This window comes from Cephus cinctus, unplaced genomic scaffold (genome assembly GCF_000341935.2).
Source record: "Cephus cinctus unplaced genomic scaffold, Ccin1 Ccin1_scaffold1762, whole genome shotgun sequence".
NCBI lineage: Eukaryota > Metazoa > Arthropoda > Insecta > Hymenoptera > Cephidae > Cephus > Cephus cinctus.
Window position 1 is genome coordinate 19,670 of NW_014333980.1, and position 18,040 is coordinate 37,709.

The following is an 18,040-nucleotide window of genomic DNA, read 5'->3' on the forward strand; positions in this document are numbered from 1 at the left end:
TTCGGAATGATCAGACTGTTACTAAAATTAATTAACCTGACTGACTAGCAATAAGGTCATCTCATTAACGTTACCTTTCGCTTGTGACTGGCGACGTGTTCTCGCGACTCCATTTCATTTCTGTGCATTTCAATAATATTAGAATATATAACCTCGTCGTTCAGCACTGCACGATATTTCGAATAAATTCGATAAACAATGTCTGCACTGCAGTAAGGTAGTTGTTGCATGCACAATATTCGTCCCAGTACCGAATCAGGTGGTAGATGACCGGTAGTAAAATTGCACTCCTGTACAAGGTAAAGAAGTGTCACAGATTTAGTTATTTAATGTATAAGAGTAAAATAGGTAGATTCGATACCTTGATTAATTTATAATTATAAATCAATTGAATATTTACTCACTTCACCGGCAAAGTATAAAATCTTCTTGGCCTTGGCGACAATTTCCAAATTCATTCTAGATGGTGGATCAAGGTCATCGCAAGGTTCTACATGTGGATGTGATTCAATGACTGACTGTAAGTTCTGAGGAAAAGAACGTAGAAGCGTGGCGATGACCAGACTTGAAAACTTATTAAAGTACTGCTCCGGGGTACAAGGTGTGCTGCTTGGAAACCAGTCAGCGAAGATGTGCTCTATGTCATCAGGGCATGAGTCCTGACTATAGACAATAATCCCATCCTTGAAGATCTTTAAATTATTCTGTGGAGATTCCAGTAGACCACGCAGAGCATTCTGCATCCTGTCATTATCCCCAGAGAAGAGGTCTAAGGGACAGTACCTACTACGCTGTGACACTGTTCCATTTTTCAACTGGAATAAAAAGTATTTTAATATTTAAATAATCATCTATTCCAATTCTCAGGATATTTATAGTGTTATTCATGGTCATTAGAGATACTGACTTTATAATACTGTGTGAGACAGTAAGGACACTTTTTAAATTGACATTCCTGATCATGGAGAAATCCTTGCTTTGGCTTTATTTCCACGCAGAAGGTGTACTTGGCTGGTTCATCAGAGTGGGCTTCGGGTGTATCAAAAGATGGTGGTAAAAACGTGTAGTCTGGAAACTTGGTAGCATACTCCTCGACGATTTCCTTATTACGCCTGTATTCTGGAACGGATAAGAGTAATTAGTTATAATATCTCTCAGTTCATCTCTGAGTCATGACTTTGTCTTCAGCTACACAGTCAGGCTGTTTGACTGATTATCATCTTAATGATTAACATGGTTGCTTTCGTTACAGCTCTCACGTTTTAACAGTCTCTTAACGCTCTTAAACATTATCCCTGTATTCAGCTAAATGTAAGAAAATGTATGAGATATTGAACGACTCAGAAAGTTAAATCCTTTGTATGTTAATTTTCGAAAATATGAGATACTATTTTACGTCTGAAAATTGCAGTTGGTTTAGAAGTAATGTGATATAATTATGATATATTCTAGAATACATATGTCGTACGATGATGTATTCGCTCGTAATGCTGCAGCGCCGTAGGTATTTTAAATTGCGCGTGAAAACGGATGTGTTGCCCTAGTTAAAGAATCAAAAAGACTCTTTATGACATAAATTCATTTTATTTCAATATAATGATATATCGTCTTAGAATTCAAATTTCTTGTTTTGACTATTTACCTTCAACATTGGGAAACATATAATGTCATGCCACTGACATAATTATCCGATCAAACGTGTCAGGATCATTGGTCTGATCATCGTTAGAATACGAATGCCTGTACGAGGTCAACCATAGTACCGATACGTATTGCCTGATAGTTGAAGTATTATAGAAATAACTCATCCATTAAAGTTTTCTGCTATGGTCTAGTGACGCGTGTTTATTTAACATAGAAATTCAAAAATGTATTCAGGTGATGTAAATACGCATCGATGATAACAAGATACAAAAATCCACATGGCCATTGGTATACGCGAAGTAACTGGCTAGTCGAACAATTCGTATCTACTCGATGAATTTCTCACAGATCGTGTCTTTTTTTTTCTTTTACATTTCTTGTCTTGCGCCCCAAGGTTGAGTCAGAAAAACGTACGCATGGTGACTTTTTTGCGATTGGCGTGACATCAATGTTTCCCGGGAATTCATGCGTGGAACAAAAAGGAACTCCTCGTGTCCTACATCTGGCAATTACATCCGCGTTAATTTTTTTCCACAATCTTTCGCTTTCATCTATTCGCTTCGATGACTCCTGATATATACAACACTGAGATCGCCATTTTGTACTCTATAGACAATTCCCGGCATGCCTTTAATTTTCCGCGATGTAACCCGTGGAAAATAATATTTTAATACAAGTAACAGCTGCCAGATGGCGCCACTGTGTTATTCCATTTTTTATTCCTACTAAACGTTTCTTATTTTTTCAGCAGAAAAGTTGTTCCGAAGAATGAAATGAAGTAAAATGAAATAAAATGAAGTCTTGAAATGTGAAAGAATTTCAAAATGAATGATGGAAGCATCTCGTTGTTTTTCCGACTACAAGTCCCAGTGGAAATTCCGAGTATTCTAACAACATCTAACTTTATCCTATAAGGACCCAACGATTTTTTGCCTCTCTCTGCTACTTGCTGCGGCTCTAAGATGTTATCGCTTTAAAATACATTTACTACCATCATGCTATAAACCAGTACCTGCTGGTATAGACGTGAGCACTTCGTGTAGATAGTCGCATTAGATGTGAAGTCTCGTTGAGCCTTCGATATGACAAATAAGTCGAACGACTCGTGCGGAATAGTAACTAAGATATTATTGGACTTTCGACACTCCTTATAATGTAAATATATTTAACAAGTTCGTAATTAGAATTGCACGTAGTCAAGTTTTACGAGTAAACGGTTCCCAAACACAGATTATCTCATAGCTCTACTTGTTCTTTTTCTGAAAATTGCCAAGGGAACATTTTTTTGTAATTATGAAATAGACAAAATACTTTTACGTCCAACATTTGGTAACGCTGTGGATACGAGAAAGAAGACAAGATATTATCTTGCTCTTGATCTGTTTCGTGAGTTTGAATAAAATGTCACGTGGATGACGATAGTGCGCGACACTCTTTCTTTTGTTTGTTGTACAAACACTTTCCCCCCGGTATGTAAATAAATTGAATCCAAGCAAATTCGCAAGAATACTTCGCAACAACAAGATTTCATATTGACGTTTGTTTAACGCGAATAAATTCAAATCTACGTATACGACGGTTTACAAGTAATGTTATCGTCTGTGCTGCAGGCAGCGCTCCATGCGGATTTTATGGTAAACTATCTTTTTCCTCGATACCTACGGGGAATCCCCGATTTTTGTCTACGAGGACAGAACCTCGTGTGCAGTCTTTTTCATTGTTTTACAGGAAACTTATTGTCTCCAGAAAATCGTCAGCAAGGAAGTCCGAACTTTTTTGACAGTCTAACGAGTGTAAAAATTAATTTTAATAACATAACGTTGAATTGCCATAAATTTAAAGTGACAATTGGCAGAATGCACAGGTCGATTATCGCCGATAGGTCGTAATGACGTAATGATTAAGGATTGTGACAGCGTGGAAGTGAGGTAGAAAAAACAACGAGGTCAGTCTGGTATCGCGTAAACGGGACTTAATGCGATGACGTCACTTATAGTCATTTAATTCCTAGGATTTATCGAATGCTCGTCTATCATCAGTATCATATTGGCAATTGCTGATAAGTCGAGTCTACGTAAACAGATCTTAATCGGATGACGTCAAAGTCACGAATTTGCTTCTTGTCATCAGCGATAATCGATACCAATCCAATCGATCGATCCATAACGAATCGATTTAAAATTAAGAATCACACCATCGTGAGAAGCAATCTCATAAAAAAATTATGGCAACTGCAGTAATCAATTTTAAATCGTATCTTTGAATTATCAATTTTTTTATATTAAATTCATCGATCTCAATATTCTGAAACGTCGAAATACTAAATAGCCGTATTTTTTATCCCCATCACACTATTATGATGATCGATTCTCGTGATAGAGACTCTTTACCAGATCGCACTTTACATGTGTATAAAATTATACATCGTCCTCGCAATCGCGATAGGCCACGATACTCAATATTACGAGAACCTCCAACAATAATGGATTAAACGAAATTGATGAGTCAAATCTACAAAATCTAAAAAAAATTCAAATCGAATTGCGTATCTGTCGCGAGAAGCTACGACTATATATTATTGTCAAGAAAGCATCTTAATGACTCTAGGAAAGAGATAACTAACCTAACCCAACGTAATCCCTACCGAGCACGTTCTCTCAGTTCCTGCTATAGCCTACAGTCTGCGAAGCTTAGCTTACCTACTTCGATGTGTGACTTAAAATTAAAGCTTTTATTTCCCCCCATCTAATTTACATAACAACAAACTAACCTGTCATACATCGACTAATGGTACAATATTAGCTCCACGATTCCGTCACGGTTCGTTTCATAAAAAAAAAAAAGGAAAAAAAATTCCTCTGTGTAATCGTCAACGAAAATCTAAATGCAAAAACCGATCTCGAGTCCCGTCGATACTAGCAGCAGATTAATCGACATGGCTTTGTGAACTTCATTGTTATTATCAATGACTTGTACGATTCAGTTGCCAGATAAGGATATTAAAAAAAAACCAGCCAGAGGCTAACAAAAAATTATCAAACAATTCATTTAGACGTTATCCTTGAATCTTGATGAATTTCTACATGCGACCGGTCGCATGTTTACTTACACCGACGGGCTTGGTGTTCGTAATGATAAGGAAACGCGAAAGCTAAATAGACATAACGAATGCCTTTGGCATTGCCTTTAATTAACGGTTTGTCAATTTCAACGTTGTCTGCGAATTCACCCGGGTCCAATTCTACATGCCGTTTCTTTTCGCTCGCGGGTGAAAGTGCAATTCCCTACATAACGGCTGAAGCGAGCTGAGTTTGCATTGAAAACGTCAACGTGTCTCAATACAGACAAAACAGCCGAAGTCCCTGTAGATTGGCGAATAAATAAGTTTCCCAAGTTGCTAAAGAGCAAGCTGTTCGAAAATATTAACGTAAAATTAATTGAATTTATAGCAAATAATATTTTCATTGGCGATGCTCAATGTACGCGTAAATCTTGTTCGCCGCGTCGCCGTTAGATCGCGCCACGCGCGGTTTCTCATTCGCAGCATCGAGGCGCACGGAGGCTCAAATGTATTTCGTGAACTATGCAATTTGTCTGCACACGCTAAGCGCTCTATTCACTTGAAATCTTTAAGTTCCTTATCGCTAAAGGTCAATACCCACTGTGCTCGTTACGAAAATCCGAAATCAAAGACCTCCGTGCGCTTAAGATTTTCTCCCGGTGTCTCTCGACAGATACTACTGACGAAAGATTTCCGAGGGCAACGCTGTCTATATCTACAGTCTCTCACTCACTCGGCACGCAATTTCGTACGCAATGTCGTTACCCACAAGGTCACTAAGCACTGCTGAGTAACATTAATATTCATATAAATAGAAGGAAGGCGGCAGGATATCTCTCTGTCGTTACCTCTTGAATTTTAGTATAATAAAGCGGGATGTATGGCGCCACGCTTAAAAAATCTTTAACACTAATAAAAGAGCAGCGGCTCTAGGCTTCTAATGCGTCAGTTTGCAAACTTTCAAGGTAATAATATATATGATTAAACTTTGAAAAAATCGATACTATGGATGGATATACGGATAGTCACTATTTTAATTTTTTTTTTGCCGCGATCATCGCGCGTCTTAAAATCTTATTTCAGAGTCGAAAAGATAGGTTTTTCGAAAGAAAAAAAAAATGTTAGTTGCCTGACCGCTGAGAAATTTTTAACGGTCTATTTAGAATTCGACGAATTTCCATACGACTGTGTCGATGCGATAAGATGACAAGAAAAAAAAAGGATCAGTGATTTTACGTAATTTCGAGAAGTGAAAAGGGTAAGAAAAATTTACGTTAGATGGAGCGAATAACATTTAAGTCGACGACAAGAAATTCACGAGAAGAAAACAGCCGTTCTATGTTAAATCATAAATTTGGCTGACGATCATTTCGCAACGAGTCATATTAAATAAGCATTATAAAACAGCAGCAAATCGAACTTTCTCTAATTTTCATTTATTTGCTTTTCCGATTCACCTAAAGTCCTAGTAAATTTTAAATATTTTCCTCCCAACGATCAAGTCCAAAATACAGTAGATCTAAGTGATGAAATTGATCAAATTAGTAAATGAATTTTTTTCATAAACTCACCCGGTCGAAAAGCATATATAGCTTCGGAAAGTGCAGCCATGTCGTCCTGGTTGCCGCGCAGGATATATGGTGTCTGGACGTAGCATCCAAGGAAGCCGGAAATTACGCTCCTGAGGAAGTCGACCTCTCGTTCGACTCGCGCTCTTCCGGCATCGGGCGAAACCTCGCCCGGACTCGATTTCCGGAATCGAACTACCTTGCGTTCCTGAAAATTAATTCACTGCGTTAAATCCGTCTGCTAGCACGTCTAACGCTTCCTCCATGTATTATTAATCAGATTGACTATTCATGGCCGCACATTACATATACCCATACATTACAAAATTTAAGTTACCTCCATAGTCGATAATTTCAAAAATTAAATCCCACAATGATAACAATAAGTTTTGTAAAAAAAATGTACCACCTCATGATACCCGGTAGGTAAGGTTATTGACTACGTTATCGACAGCGACATCTCGGTCGATAATGATCAAACTATGTCGATAACTGCGTGAATCGCCAACCTTCTCCATATTAAAATTACGACGTAAATATGAATATAACGTGTCAAAGCGTAAATACAGAGCACAGTACGCAACTCCATAAATAACCTGGGATGCATCGAATTATTTTATCCGACGGGATAATAATAAAGCTTCTAATGATACGTGTAACGTGTAAATACATTATTTATTACTATTCCCGTTGCGTTCTATGACGTGTATATCAATTGGCCGCCATCTTTCCTCTTCGCGTTACGCATAATAAAGGCAAACGCAACTGCTTCCTCTTCCTGGTCGAATATATTTAGCATACATGTACATTGCCATGACCTTTAATACCGATAAAAATCACGATAACTTTTTATAACCCCTTATCGATAAATAACAATCCATCCATGACCAGCCCCAACGAATCGTGCAATTCAAAATTCAGAGAAATATAAATTTTATCAATAAAAAAAAACATCCTCCAAAGTTTTTAACGTTTTAATTTACAAAATTGTCACGTTAATTTTTGACAACAATCTTTTTTAATTATATATTTTCATTTCTCATTTATAAAATGTTTCAGTTTCTACGACAAACAAGAAACTAACCTATAACCAACTGACATATGTCATTTATATATATATCCTAAGCACGCCCCAGGGTAAAGACCTATTACAAAAAAAACCATATATCTCTCCACGAATTTACAAAAAGAGTAGAAAATCTTCAATTTCCAAATGCACAATAGAATCGTAAATTTCTGAAATCCAAGGCCGTTTAATAAACGTCAAGTGGTACCTCTGAACTACGTAGTCACGGAAATTAGGTAATTTCCTAGTCGCTCGTCTGACTAACAGCGAAATCGATAAGCTAAGTTCGTTCGCTCACTGACGTGGCTACTCGTCCCTTACGTCACAAAAGTTCCTGGACTTTTCCGTACTAAACTATATACCACAGTGGTACAACGTACTGTACCTACATCACCGTGTACAGTAAATATACACACGAACCTACTACTGTATGAAAATTCACGTAGGAGCAGATATGACTTTTCGCGCGAAGTGCTTATTAAAAGGACGCACCAGGTACATACGGCTGACTCAGAGTTCCCTTGACTGGCAGTCTTTTTAATATAGCTAAACAGAAATTCGAACGATAAACACTGTCAACGACGTCAGACTAGCGAAGACATAGCCATAATATTATTAAAAGCAACAAACTTAATTATTATGAATTATCAGTATCGGTTACTATGTATTACAAGCGACAGCCGCATCGATAAATAAGCGTACGGAACAGTTCGCAAATGGTTAATAAGTAAAAAGAATAATACTACAATAATTGCCATAGCGATACCTTAACCTCTTTTCGTTACTTAAAACAGCATAACGTCGAGCGATACCGGAATTGACTCGTGTACACAAAGCCTGCGTTCCTAAAGCGGTACAGTCGCTTGCGTAAGAGATCTCTAACAATAAGTATATGAGGTCTTTGCCCTTAACGATATATTTCAATGAGATTGTCCTCGAGTGACCTGAAATATGGGATAATAATATTACTAGACAGTATATCCTCTCAAGTATATACAATAATCCAGACATCCCACGGTCATATGATTTATGTATGTTCAACCGTATATCTACGTCCAAATAATCAGGAGCTCCGCTCGCCAAGACTGCTCCGACGGTTCTAAAATGGAAGCATAAGTATACGTCGCATCGATCAGACCTCGTATCCCCACTCCTCTGACAAATTCCCACCACCGTGTAACTATAGACAGATTGGTCATCCCCACTCCAGAAGAATCAGGGGGTCAACGGCCAATAGCTAATATCCTTCAATACACAGCCACCTATATTTCAGCCAATGACGTCGCTCGTACGCAAGAGTCCTGTAGAGTATTAAATGCTTAACTGATTAGCAAAAGGCACGTACACACGATGCAACGCCGCAGGCTTGTAAACTGGATCAATGCTTACCGAGGTTAGGACGCGAAAGAATATAAAAAAAAGAGACAAAATAAAGCAGGTATAATAAAAACGAGAATCCTTACTGGTAATGGAAGCTTACAGCGTGGTATAGTCGATAGCCGGTAACTGTGTCAGTACTGGAACTGTGTTTGGGTTTTCCGTGTCTTTGTTTTTCACTTTTTTCTCTCGCTTCTTAATCCTCTGTCGCAACTCGACGTTGAATATTGTTCTGCGTCATCTACCTATTCACTGATACGTAAACCACTGTTTTTATGCGTACACGTAGTCGATGATGCAGTTTCGTTACTATGTAGATTGACTTATCAGTGTCATGACTGTTTCGAAGGCCGCTGTATACACGTCACTGTATTTTACGCGACTTTCGACTTACCCAATGGATTTCCACGGCTTGCGAAGCGTACGGAGATTATGGACGATTTGCATCAAGATGGTAATAATTTTTTGACAGATTTTATGTGAGCTCCTTTACCAACGAAAAGCCATGTGACAAATGCGTTAAGCTGCTTCGTGACTCTGCAAATAGTGTACAGGCATCCAGAGGCGTTGTAACGAATGCTTTTTATCTTTTTATGATATATCGGAAAATATTGACTGACGATAATACCACCTGGCTTTGCCGGCTCTTCGTCTTTAATCAGGAGGCAAATATCGAACGTGCAATGTGCGTAATTCCTCAGCTAATAACCTAACCTAACTTTAGCTAACCTCTATTTTTGACACGTACCAACGTACGATACCGTCTCGACGGTCTCTCGTATGGTAACTATACATGATGCGTGTTCGTATGAAATTAAAAAGCACAAGGTTTATTGAGGTTAGGTTGGGTTGGGTTACACAAATTATACATTAATAAACGCATACTCGCTAAAGGCGTCGCAAAATGCTCACGCTGACTAAATACACCGGGCACTAAGCGTGACGACACTCGTGACCGATCGATTTACTGAAACTTCGGGAAAATACTAATAATTGTATAAACGTATAAGTATTTTAACGAAAAAAAAAAATAAACAGTTTAAAGTAAGAAATAGAATAAATACTTCGATTACTCGCATTGACTAGGTTCTATGAAGTTTATATAAAACGTGATATTTACGTGGACGAATATTTGACTGATGTGTCAAAATGGCGATAACGATTTGATTGGTTAATTAAAACCGGGATCAATTGAATGACTATCGACGACACACATAGACTTCGTAAGCCGAACCAAGAGGAACAAAACCCGTCGACGAGGATCAAATAAAACGAAAACTTTTTTTTCATATATATTCTGTAGATTCTGGAATACGTCAAAGTACGTAGTCTCGCAGTATCAACTGCGCAAAAGATTGTAACTGGCGAGTGGGATAGCATTAAAATTCGCATTACGGAATTAGCTGGGTCAGCGAACCGCTCCGGTAAGGCTTGAAGGTTACGTATACTTGGCCAATTTAAATAGTCGACGCTATGAAGCGGCAACGTTCACACTGTTCGGTAGTAGGGATAATGGTAAAAGCAATCGAGGTAGGGTACACAGTATGGCATTTTTTCTCTTCCTCTAACTCACGCCTTATCGTCCTCTTATCTGTTCGCGAACAAGCAACGGCTCTGCTGGGTCTGTATTTTTTCTTCGTAACGACTTTATAGCGATTTTCAAACTTTATGACGTACATGCGAAATCAAACGAACGACCATACCGACGGAGAGTGATTTTCATCGAAATTCTACTTTATCGACACGAAAAATTTGAGAACGCCAAACATTAACCAATTCGATTTCGTCAAACGAAATGACGCGAGTGAGAGAAGGGAAGGTATGAAAAATAAAAATAAAAAATTCCAATAACATTTCTCAATGTTTCTCCAGGTGGCGCTAAAGATGGCTGACCTCCATTTGTGGAGTGCTAGGGTTCGTTCACACGAGCTAACCTAACCTCACAATACTACTCCTACTACTGCAGCTGTATACTAAATTTCCCACAATGCATTTCTACGCCGACAAACAAGGGGGACACCCAACGCGTTATCTACATGAAAAATATAACGAAGACACTCGCGGACCGGAAATCGAAGCGAATAACCTCTTCCTTCTTATCTCGTCCCGCGTTAATTAACCAAGTATTTTTATTTATAAATTATTTATGCATACCGACGGCAAAAAAGATAATGCCAGCTAAGAACGTAACGTACGTTAAATTTTGAATGCAAATATTATCAACCTGTTTCGTGGATTATATTATCATTGGAGGATTGTTTAAAGATAAGCATGGGTGCGTCACGATATTCTTATTGCGACGTAGCGACTGAGGAATTTTTTTTACGTGCTGCTACGCAGCGACGAAAACGTTAAATCGATATGAATTGTTATTGTCATTAAATGAAAATGTTTTTACTAGCGAAACAGTACTAATGCATGCGAAGGCTAGTCTGATAATTTGTTATTTACAGAGTTTATTATTGTTTGCAATAAGATTTACTAGCGAGATGGATATTTGTGTCGATAAAACATCTTGTTGCGATTGGACAAATATTTTCCCATAGGTGCATAAAAAACCACGTGGCTCGCTCGACGTACTTCGTATATTCCTTTTACTAAGAAAATTACGGCATAAACGTCAATGGCAAGCGTAGTGAGCATAAATTGTCTATATGGATAAATAATAGAGAATAAAACGAAATTTTGTTTATAAATACTTCAAGACGATATTCTTGATTGTATAAGACATTTTTTTCGTTTAACTTTAATAAAATTGTAGGAAGTTGGCGGAAAACTACTAAAACGAGTTGCCCGAGAAATTTGAATATGCGGACGGACCGAATTTGTCAAATTCAAAGAGAATTAATGGTACAGTGGCTGTACCGCTATTGTTAACGCTGTATAACGGGGCAAGAGCATCAGAAAAAGGGACAAGAAGTGAAAATTGTTAGAAAAAATTATTTAAATTAAAGTAATTACATGCAAGTGGTACGTTAAGGGAGCGTTTTTTTAATTCGCGCGAGTTAAAGTTCATTAAGGCGACTATTCATGAGATGAGTGGAGAAAAAAATAAGAGAAATATGAGGGAGTGAGATGACTGAGAAAAAATAAAGTATGTATCACGTTTAATTGTTACAGGATAACGATTGTCATAATTTAGTATAATTAGAAAAATTTTTTGAAAAATTTTTCACCTCCGTATCGCCTGCTTGGTATTAAAATAAATCGCGCGGGAAAAAATAAATTTTTGATTTACACTGATTTTAAGAAAATTTATATTACTCACACGTGGCAGGGCAATCACGACGTTGGCATTTCCTTCACCGCGATAGAGGCATCCTTCGAAGGATGCTCGTGTGAGTGGCAGGATACCGGATGTTGGCCAGGAGTGCACCGGAGGATTTCCGGAAATTGATGTCGACAGTTCAGATTTCATACTGGAGATGCAAGTCGCCGTGCTTGTTATTCCCTCGTCGAGGATCATGACTCCTGTGTTATGAGCTGAAAAAAAAATTAAATTAAGATAATATTTTTATTGGTATCACTGAGCGTTCTCTTTTTTGCTCGAAACGTCAAAGTATTCACAAAAAAACTTCACTAACCGACAATGCTTCCACTACGGTACGAAAAGCACGAATATCGAGTTTGTAAAATACATGAAAGAACCGAAGTCCCCCTAGAAATTGATAAACAATTAGTTTATCACCGATGAACTTTAATCCTATCTAAATTGTCAATAAATGCGCAAAGATTGGAGATAACCAAGGGAAAGGAAGTTCAATTTCTGGAAAGATTATTCGTAATCATAGCAACGTTCGTATATTGCTGATAATATCCTACCCGGTATATAAATTCGTTAAAGATAAAAAACTTTAGTCGATCCTGAATTAAACCGCGTTTAAAAAATTACATTAGATCGCCCAATCGAATCGTCCGTAATGCTCAACACTGAAGAATACCTCTGAATTTAGCCACGGTGGCGCCAGTGTCGCTGTCGCTGCAACTTCATTCGTGTGCAACGAGAACTATAATAGTTATCGCGTTCGAATTGCTGCGGTTCAAACTATCATATTAATAAGACACGCCCTCCCTCTCGTTCGTAAAAATGTCTGATCAAGTGACGTTTTCGTGTTTAAATCGTTTGCACTTAGCGTCACCCGATTTTGCAGAACCTGTCAGAATTTATTCGCGATAAGCGTAAGAAACAGTTGGTAATTGTCAGAGTTAAATTTAAACGAGAGAAAGCTATAGGTATCAACGTTTATCGTTAACTCAGGGCCGAGTGAAATTGTGCATTACTTTCCAGTGATAATTCCTACGTCGTACATCGCAGTTACTGTTGACGCTACAAGGGCGCGTGCAGTCCTACAAAAATAGTCCGATAAAAACGTGATTATTCTGCAGTAGCCTTCAATCAAATTTATCATCCAGACTTCCCAAGACCTTCTAAGATAAATCTACTCTGTACCAGACACGCATCATTCGACATTTTCCCCATTCCCAAACGTGTCTCATCCGACGGCGTAGTAGCTGCCAATGAGAATGGAGGTTACGTACAGAATTCTCTACGACGACCAGTTAAATTAGTATCGGTATTAACATAACGAGATACCATCGAGCTTGTTTGTAGAAGAAAAATAAATCTTTCGCATTTAAACACAGTTAAATCCACAGCCACGTAGTTATTGACAAACTTTAAAACATCAATTACAGAAAAAAATTACATAAATAATCATACAAAATACCCAAACAAAATCGACAAGCCTTCTTTTTTCGTGAGTGATAATCATCGAATTAAATCTACCACTGTAATTATATAAAACAGAAACGATAAGACGTTTCTCTGAATACGCACGAAGCCCGCGAGGAGTCATTCTGCCAAGAAAAAAACAATGGAAAGACGCAAGAGAAAAACAGGAAGGATTCACTGAACCGAATGCCAGTGCCGACGGTAAGAACCAAAAGTAGTCAAGTCGATATAAAGGAAAACTGCAGTGATGAAGAATGGCAGTTGGAACAAAGGAAAAATGTGTATAAGTAAAAAAAAATGTATAAAAGAGGAAGAAGCGGTAGTGAGAAAAGAATGAAGAAAATAAGACGACACTGCCAGTCAAGCAGTCAAGAGACAGCAGGGAGCGGCAAGTTACGGCTATGGCTGCCAGCGGAGGCCTGCAGGCCAATAACCGATGTTGACCTCTGAGACAAGGGGGGGTAGGGGGGGTCTGTTTGTCTGTCTCTGTGTAAGAATAATAACAAGAGCCAACAATGATAATAATAATTGCTCCTCATCTCGAACAAGCTCTCGCATTTCGTATTGTATCGCAGCTGCCAGGTCAAACCTGTCCCATATTACGGTCGGGTCAACGGGTTAAGTTTTCTTTAACCATTTTTACCGTTTACAACCTCCGTTACATTAGACCTATGTAGATATATCTTCTCCCCGAGGCTGTCTACTGCTGCAACTGTTCCGCTTGGATGTACGATAAATAATAATTTTACCAATTAAGTCAATAAGCATAATGTCACTAGGTTACTGTGCAAGATTGATTAAAAAAACTTCTAGTAAAAAAAATCTTTTCAAAACTTACTGTAATATAATAATAATATAATAATTGTAATATATAATAACTTACATAATTCACGTTATACACACGTGATCAGTTTTGTCGTAATTACTTGATAGACTCCGACGTATGTTGTTGCGTGAATTTTATCATTAAATTGTATATTGAAATTAAGGTCAGTAATAATGAAATATCTCACGAATACGAGTACGCTTCTTCCACGCGATCATCTTGTCAAATATCCAGTAAAGTCTAATTTCTCTAAGATCGTTAAATAAGCTGTGATCACCTAAGTAAAACTGTTTCCTTTAATATTCCGTGCAAACACGACCAGTAGTCGACTGTGTAAATTTCAGACGATATTTTTAGGCAGTTTTCATGGTTCGCGATCATAAAGTCCCATTCACAATAAAGACCTGGTGCACCGGTAAAACCATCCTTGGAGGAATCCATTTTAAACCGTACACGTCGGATTCCCGATACAAAATGGCAGTACACAATATTTACTCACAGACGTCGCTATTTCCCCATACACAACAAAAGCCACGTGGACGCGCGCGTAAGCACGATCGATGTAAACCCACCGGAACCTAACGAGTCGCTAGGGGAAACAAGTCCGTGCGTGTTTCCGAGTACGACCACGGCGTCACCACCGTAGTCAAGTAAGAAACAAAAAGCCAAAAGCGGGAGGTTCGAACGACGTGAAATAAAAGACACACGGTATTATATTATATTTATGAAATTTCATAAGCACGAGGCCTTTGTTTTTATTATCTCTGTACAAAAACAGTCGAAAAAATTATAGTTTCTTCTCTCGTTAAAGATTTAATTTTTTCGAGCTCACGGCGTATGTACAAGCGGGAAATTATATAGATATATCGTATATCCTAAACAACTAAATTATAATCGTACATTGATATAATAGATACATAATAATTATATTATAGTAAATAGTAAACCTACGAGTCTAGGAATTCGTGTGTGTCTCCCTCTCTCTCGGTGTCTCTTTGCTTCGTGTCTTCCGCTCGTGTTTCTCACAAATATTATCATTATCATTCTCTCTCTCTCTCTCTCTCTCTCTCTTTCTCTCGCGCTCTCAAAACATATCTTTCTTATATCGTGTCTCAAAAGCCAATGTGCATATCATACGTGTCATTTTATGTAACCAGTGTATACGCGCGGATATCAGTGTACAATAATAGTGTATACAAGAATTCATCGAGTTGCAGGATCTTCCTTATTGAATTCACGTGTAAATGAGTGGGTTGGTTGTGCAAGTACTTTTAATGTATATTCTTGTTTTTTCTTTCTTTCTTTCCTCACACTCTGGATAAACAGACATCCCGAAATTCGAATAAAATTCAGAATCACGGCTTTCCACAAATTTTGTTTACTCATCACGTTAAACAAGTACCAATGGAGTTGGCTAATAATTAGTACAGTCATCATCACAAATATACTACAATTACAATTAGGAAAAAAAAATATCCGTGATTAATTATTTATTCTGAATTTAGATGTTCTGTTCAGACCCACGTTCTCTCTTTTACTGACACACTCTTTCTCTCTCGCTCTTACTTTTTATTTATCTCTCTCTTAGTCTACTCCATTACTATTGGCTTTCTCTCTCTTTCTCTCTGCTATTCCTTATACGTTTTGTTCTTCTATCTCTCTCGTTCACTCTTCATTGCAAACCGAGTCTCTCTCTCTCTCTCTCTCTCTCTGTCATACACGACTATTACGTTTCTACCGTCTATTACAATTCTTTCCTTTTCTTTCTTTCTTTCTTTTCCCACTCAGATTTTTCATATAGCCCACGACAATCTGTCATACACGACTATTACGTTTCTACTCTCTGCTATTCCTTATACGTTTTGTTCTTCTATCTCTCTCGTTCACTCTTCATTGCAAACCGAGTCTCTCTCTCTCTCTCTCTCTCTGTCATACACGACTATTACGTTTCTACCGTCTATTACAATTCTTTCCTTTTCTTTCTTTCTTTCTTTTCCCACTCAGATTTTTCATATAGCCCACGACAATTGAAATGTGATTAATAAATTAATTAACTTTCTATCTGAGGCGAACGAACGGATCCGACTGTTAATTAAAAATTCTCGTACAAACAACTTTCGATTACCAATTGATTTGCCATTAAATTTTTCTACACGGTTCGCGAGCATCGTGCTGTACGACTTTGGCGACGGGCGCCGCGACGCCCGTGCACCGAGCACGAGAACGAGGAGCGTTCAATGAAATTAAAGAAAGTGCCTCTGTTACAAGAAAAAAGAAAATACCGACCGAGAGATCCGTCGTAGAAATATATGATTTTTTGAAAATTTTCATTACTTTACAATTTTTCTTACTACTGTTCCTATCTTCGTTATCACCCCGCTCTTATTGCCTTTTTCGGTTTTTACCTTGCGTCTTCCTACAATTTTTCATAATTCTCCCATCTTATCACGGACGTTTGACTCTAGACGTTCGAATTACCGGTTTGAGATCTATGTTGATCGTCAGATATTCACTTTGATTTCCTTCTGTACAGGTTTTACCATTTTTTTTTACTTTTATTTTTCAAATTATCTTCTCTCTCTCGCGCGCGCGCTCACACATACAGCCTCTTTCAATCTGTCTCAATCGTACACGCACTTTCTCAAAATTTCACAACACGCCTTTCTCTTGCACTCATGCTCTCTCTCTCTCTCTCTCTCTCTCTCTCTCTCTCTCTCTCTCTCTCTCTCACGAATCGTGTTTTTTATCGTTATCTTGATTTTGTCTCGTTTTATTTAAAAAAATACTGAATTAACCAAGCTAAAATCACAGACTTGCTGGCGCCTCCCAGCGGGTTTGTACAAATTCTTCCTGAAGGACTCTATAGTTACAAGGTATATATATATATATAAGTATTTTTATATATATATATGTATATATATATATAGTAATTACAATTCATTCGTGAAGTAATAATGCTCGCACATCTACGTCGTGTAATTCGCATTGCGTGTATATAATGTACTTCTGTCGTCTCTGGTGTATATGAGCGTACCTCAATTACATATATGTTTTCTTTTTAATTATTCTGTTTTTATCCTTTTCTCCCTTTTGTTTTTCTTTCTCTTCTAATTCGTTCGCTGAAATTGTCGTGTTCGTGCGTCGGTATAAATTCGTTTCCATACACCCACCCCCCTTTTCCTGGCTCTCGCGTCGTCACGGTCCATTTCCAAAATTCCATTAAAAAAAAAAAAATACAAAAAAAATAATGATTCTCAAAACATTGTCCCCCGAACAGACCTTGTACTCACGGCACGAAATAAAATTGAGTGACTCCTTGTAAAATGCTCGTGGACTTTTTGCTCTTTCATTTTATCTTATTTGTCTTCCTTGAAAATATCTGTCCTTACAAACGTAAGGAAACTGGGTCCCCGAGTTATTTCCTTATCGGGAGTTATCAGTTATTACCTCTATCACGCGCATATAGCAATTTCGTGCAAAATTCAAAAAACGCCGTAGCGAGATTTGGGCTGAGATCAAAAATGCATATATATATATATATATATATATATATATATATATATATATATGTATGTAAATATAAATATATATTTATCACTATGGTAATTCCTTTTTCCCATTTCCTCTTTTTTTTTTCTTTTTTTGAATATTTTATACCTTTCATTCCAGTCCGTGTCTTGGCTGTCGCGAGATCGAAGAGTCAAAAAATAATATCCCACCTTCGATATTTGGTATTGACAGTTTTGTAACCATTCCCCCCCCCCCC

The 18,040-nt window shown here is 37.7% G+C and overlaps 1 protein-coding gene across 9 annotated transcripts in view; it reads right to left on the bottom strand.

Moving 5' to 3' along the window:
* The window catches only part of LOC107273612 (inositol-pentakisphosphate 2-kinase), a 60,186-nt gene that overhangs the window by 2,897 nt on the left and 39,249 nt on the right, over positions 1-18,040 (bottom strand). For 2 of the 9 annotated variants that reach the window (XM_025090954.1, XM_025090953.1), the window contains exons 1-7: positions 14,332-14,343; positions 12,301-12,374; positions 11,985-12,199; positions 6,277-6,481; positions 908-1,119; positions 405-815; positions 75-290 (exon numbers count right to left, since the gene is read on the bottom strand). In XM_025090954.1, coding sequence (XP_024946722.1) covers positions 75-290; positions 405-815; positions 908-1,119; positions 6,277-6,481; positions 11,985-12,199; positions 12,301-12,374; positions 14,332-14,333 — 1,335 coding nt within the window. In that variant the 5' untranslated portion in view covers positions 14,334-14,343. Of the gene's footprint in view, positions 1-74; positions 291-404; positions 816-907; positions 1,120-6,276; positions 6,482-8,802; positions 8,969-11,984; positions 12,200-12,300; positions 12,375-14,327; positions 14,763-18,040 lie in introns of those variants that run through there. The other 7 variants (XM_015751984.2, XM_015751987.2, XM_015751989.2 and 4 more) reach the window with 6 other exon arrangements.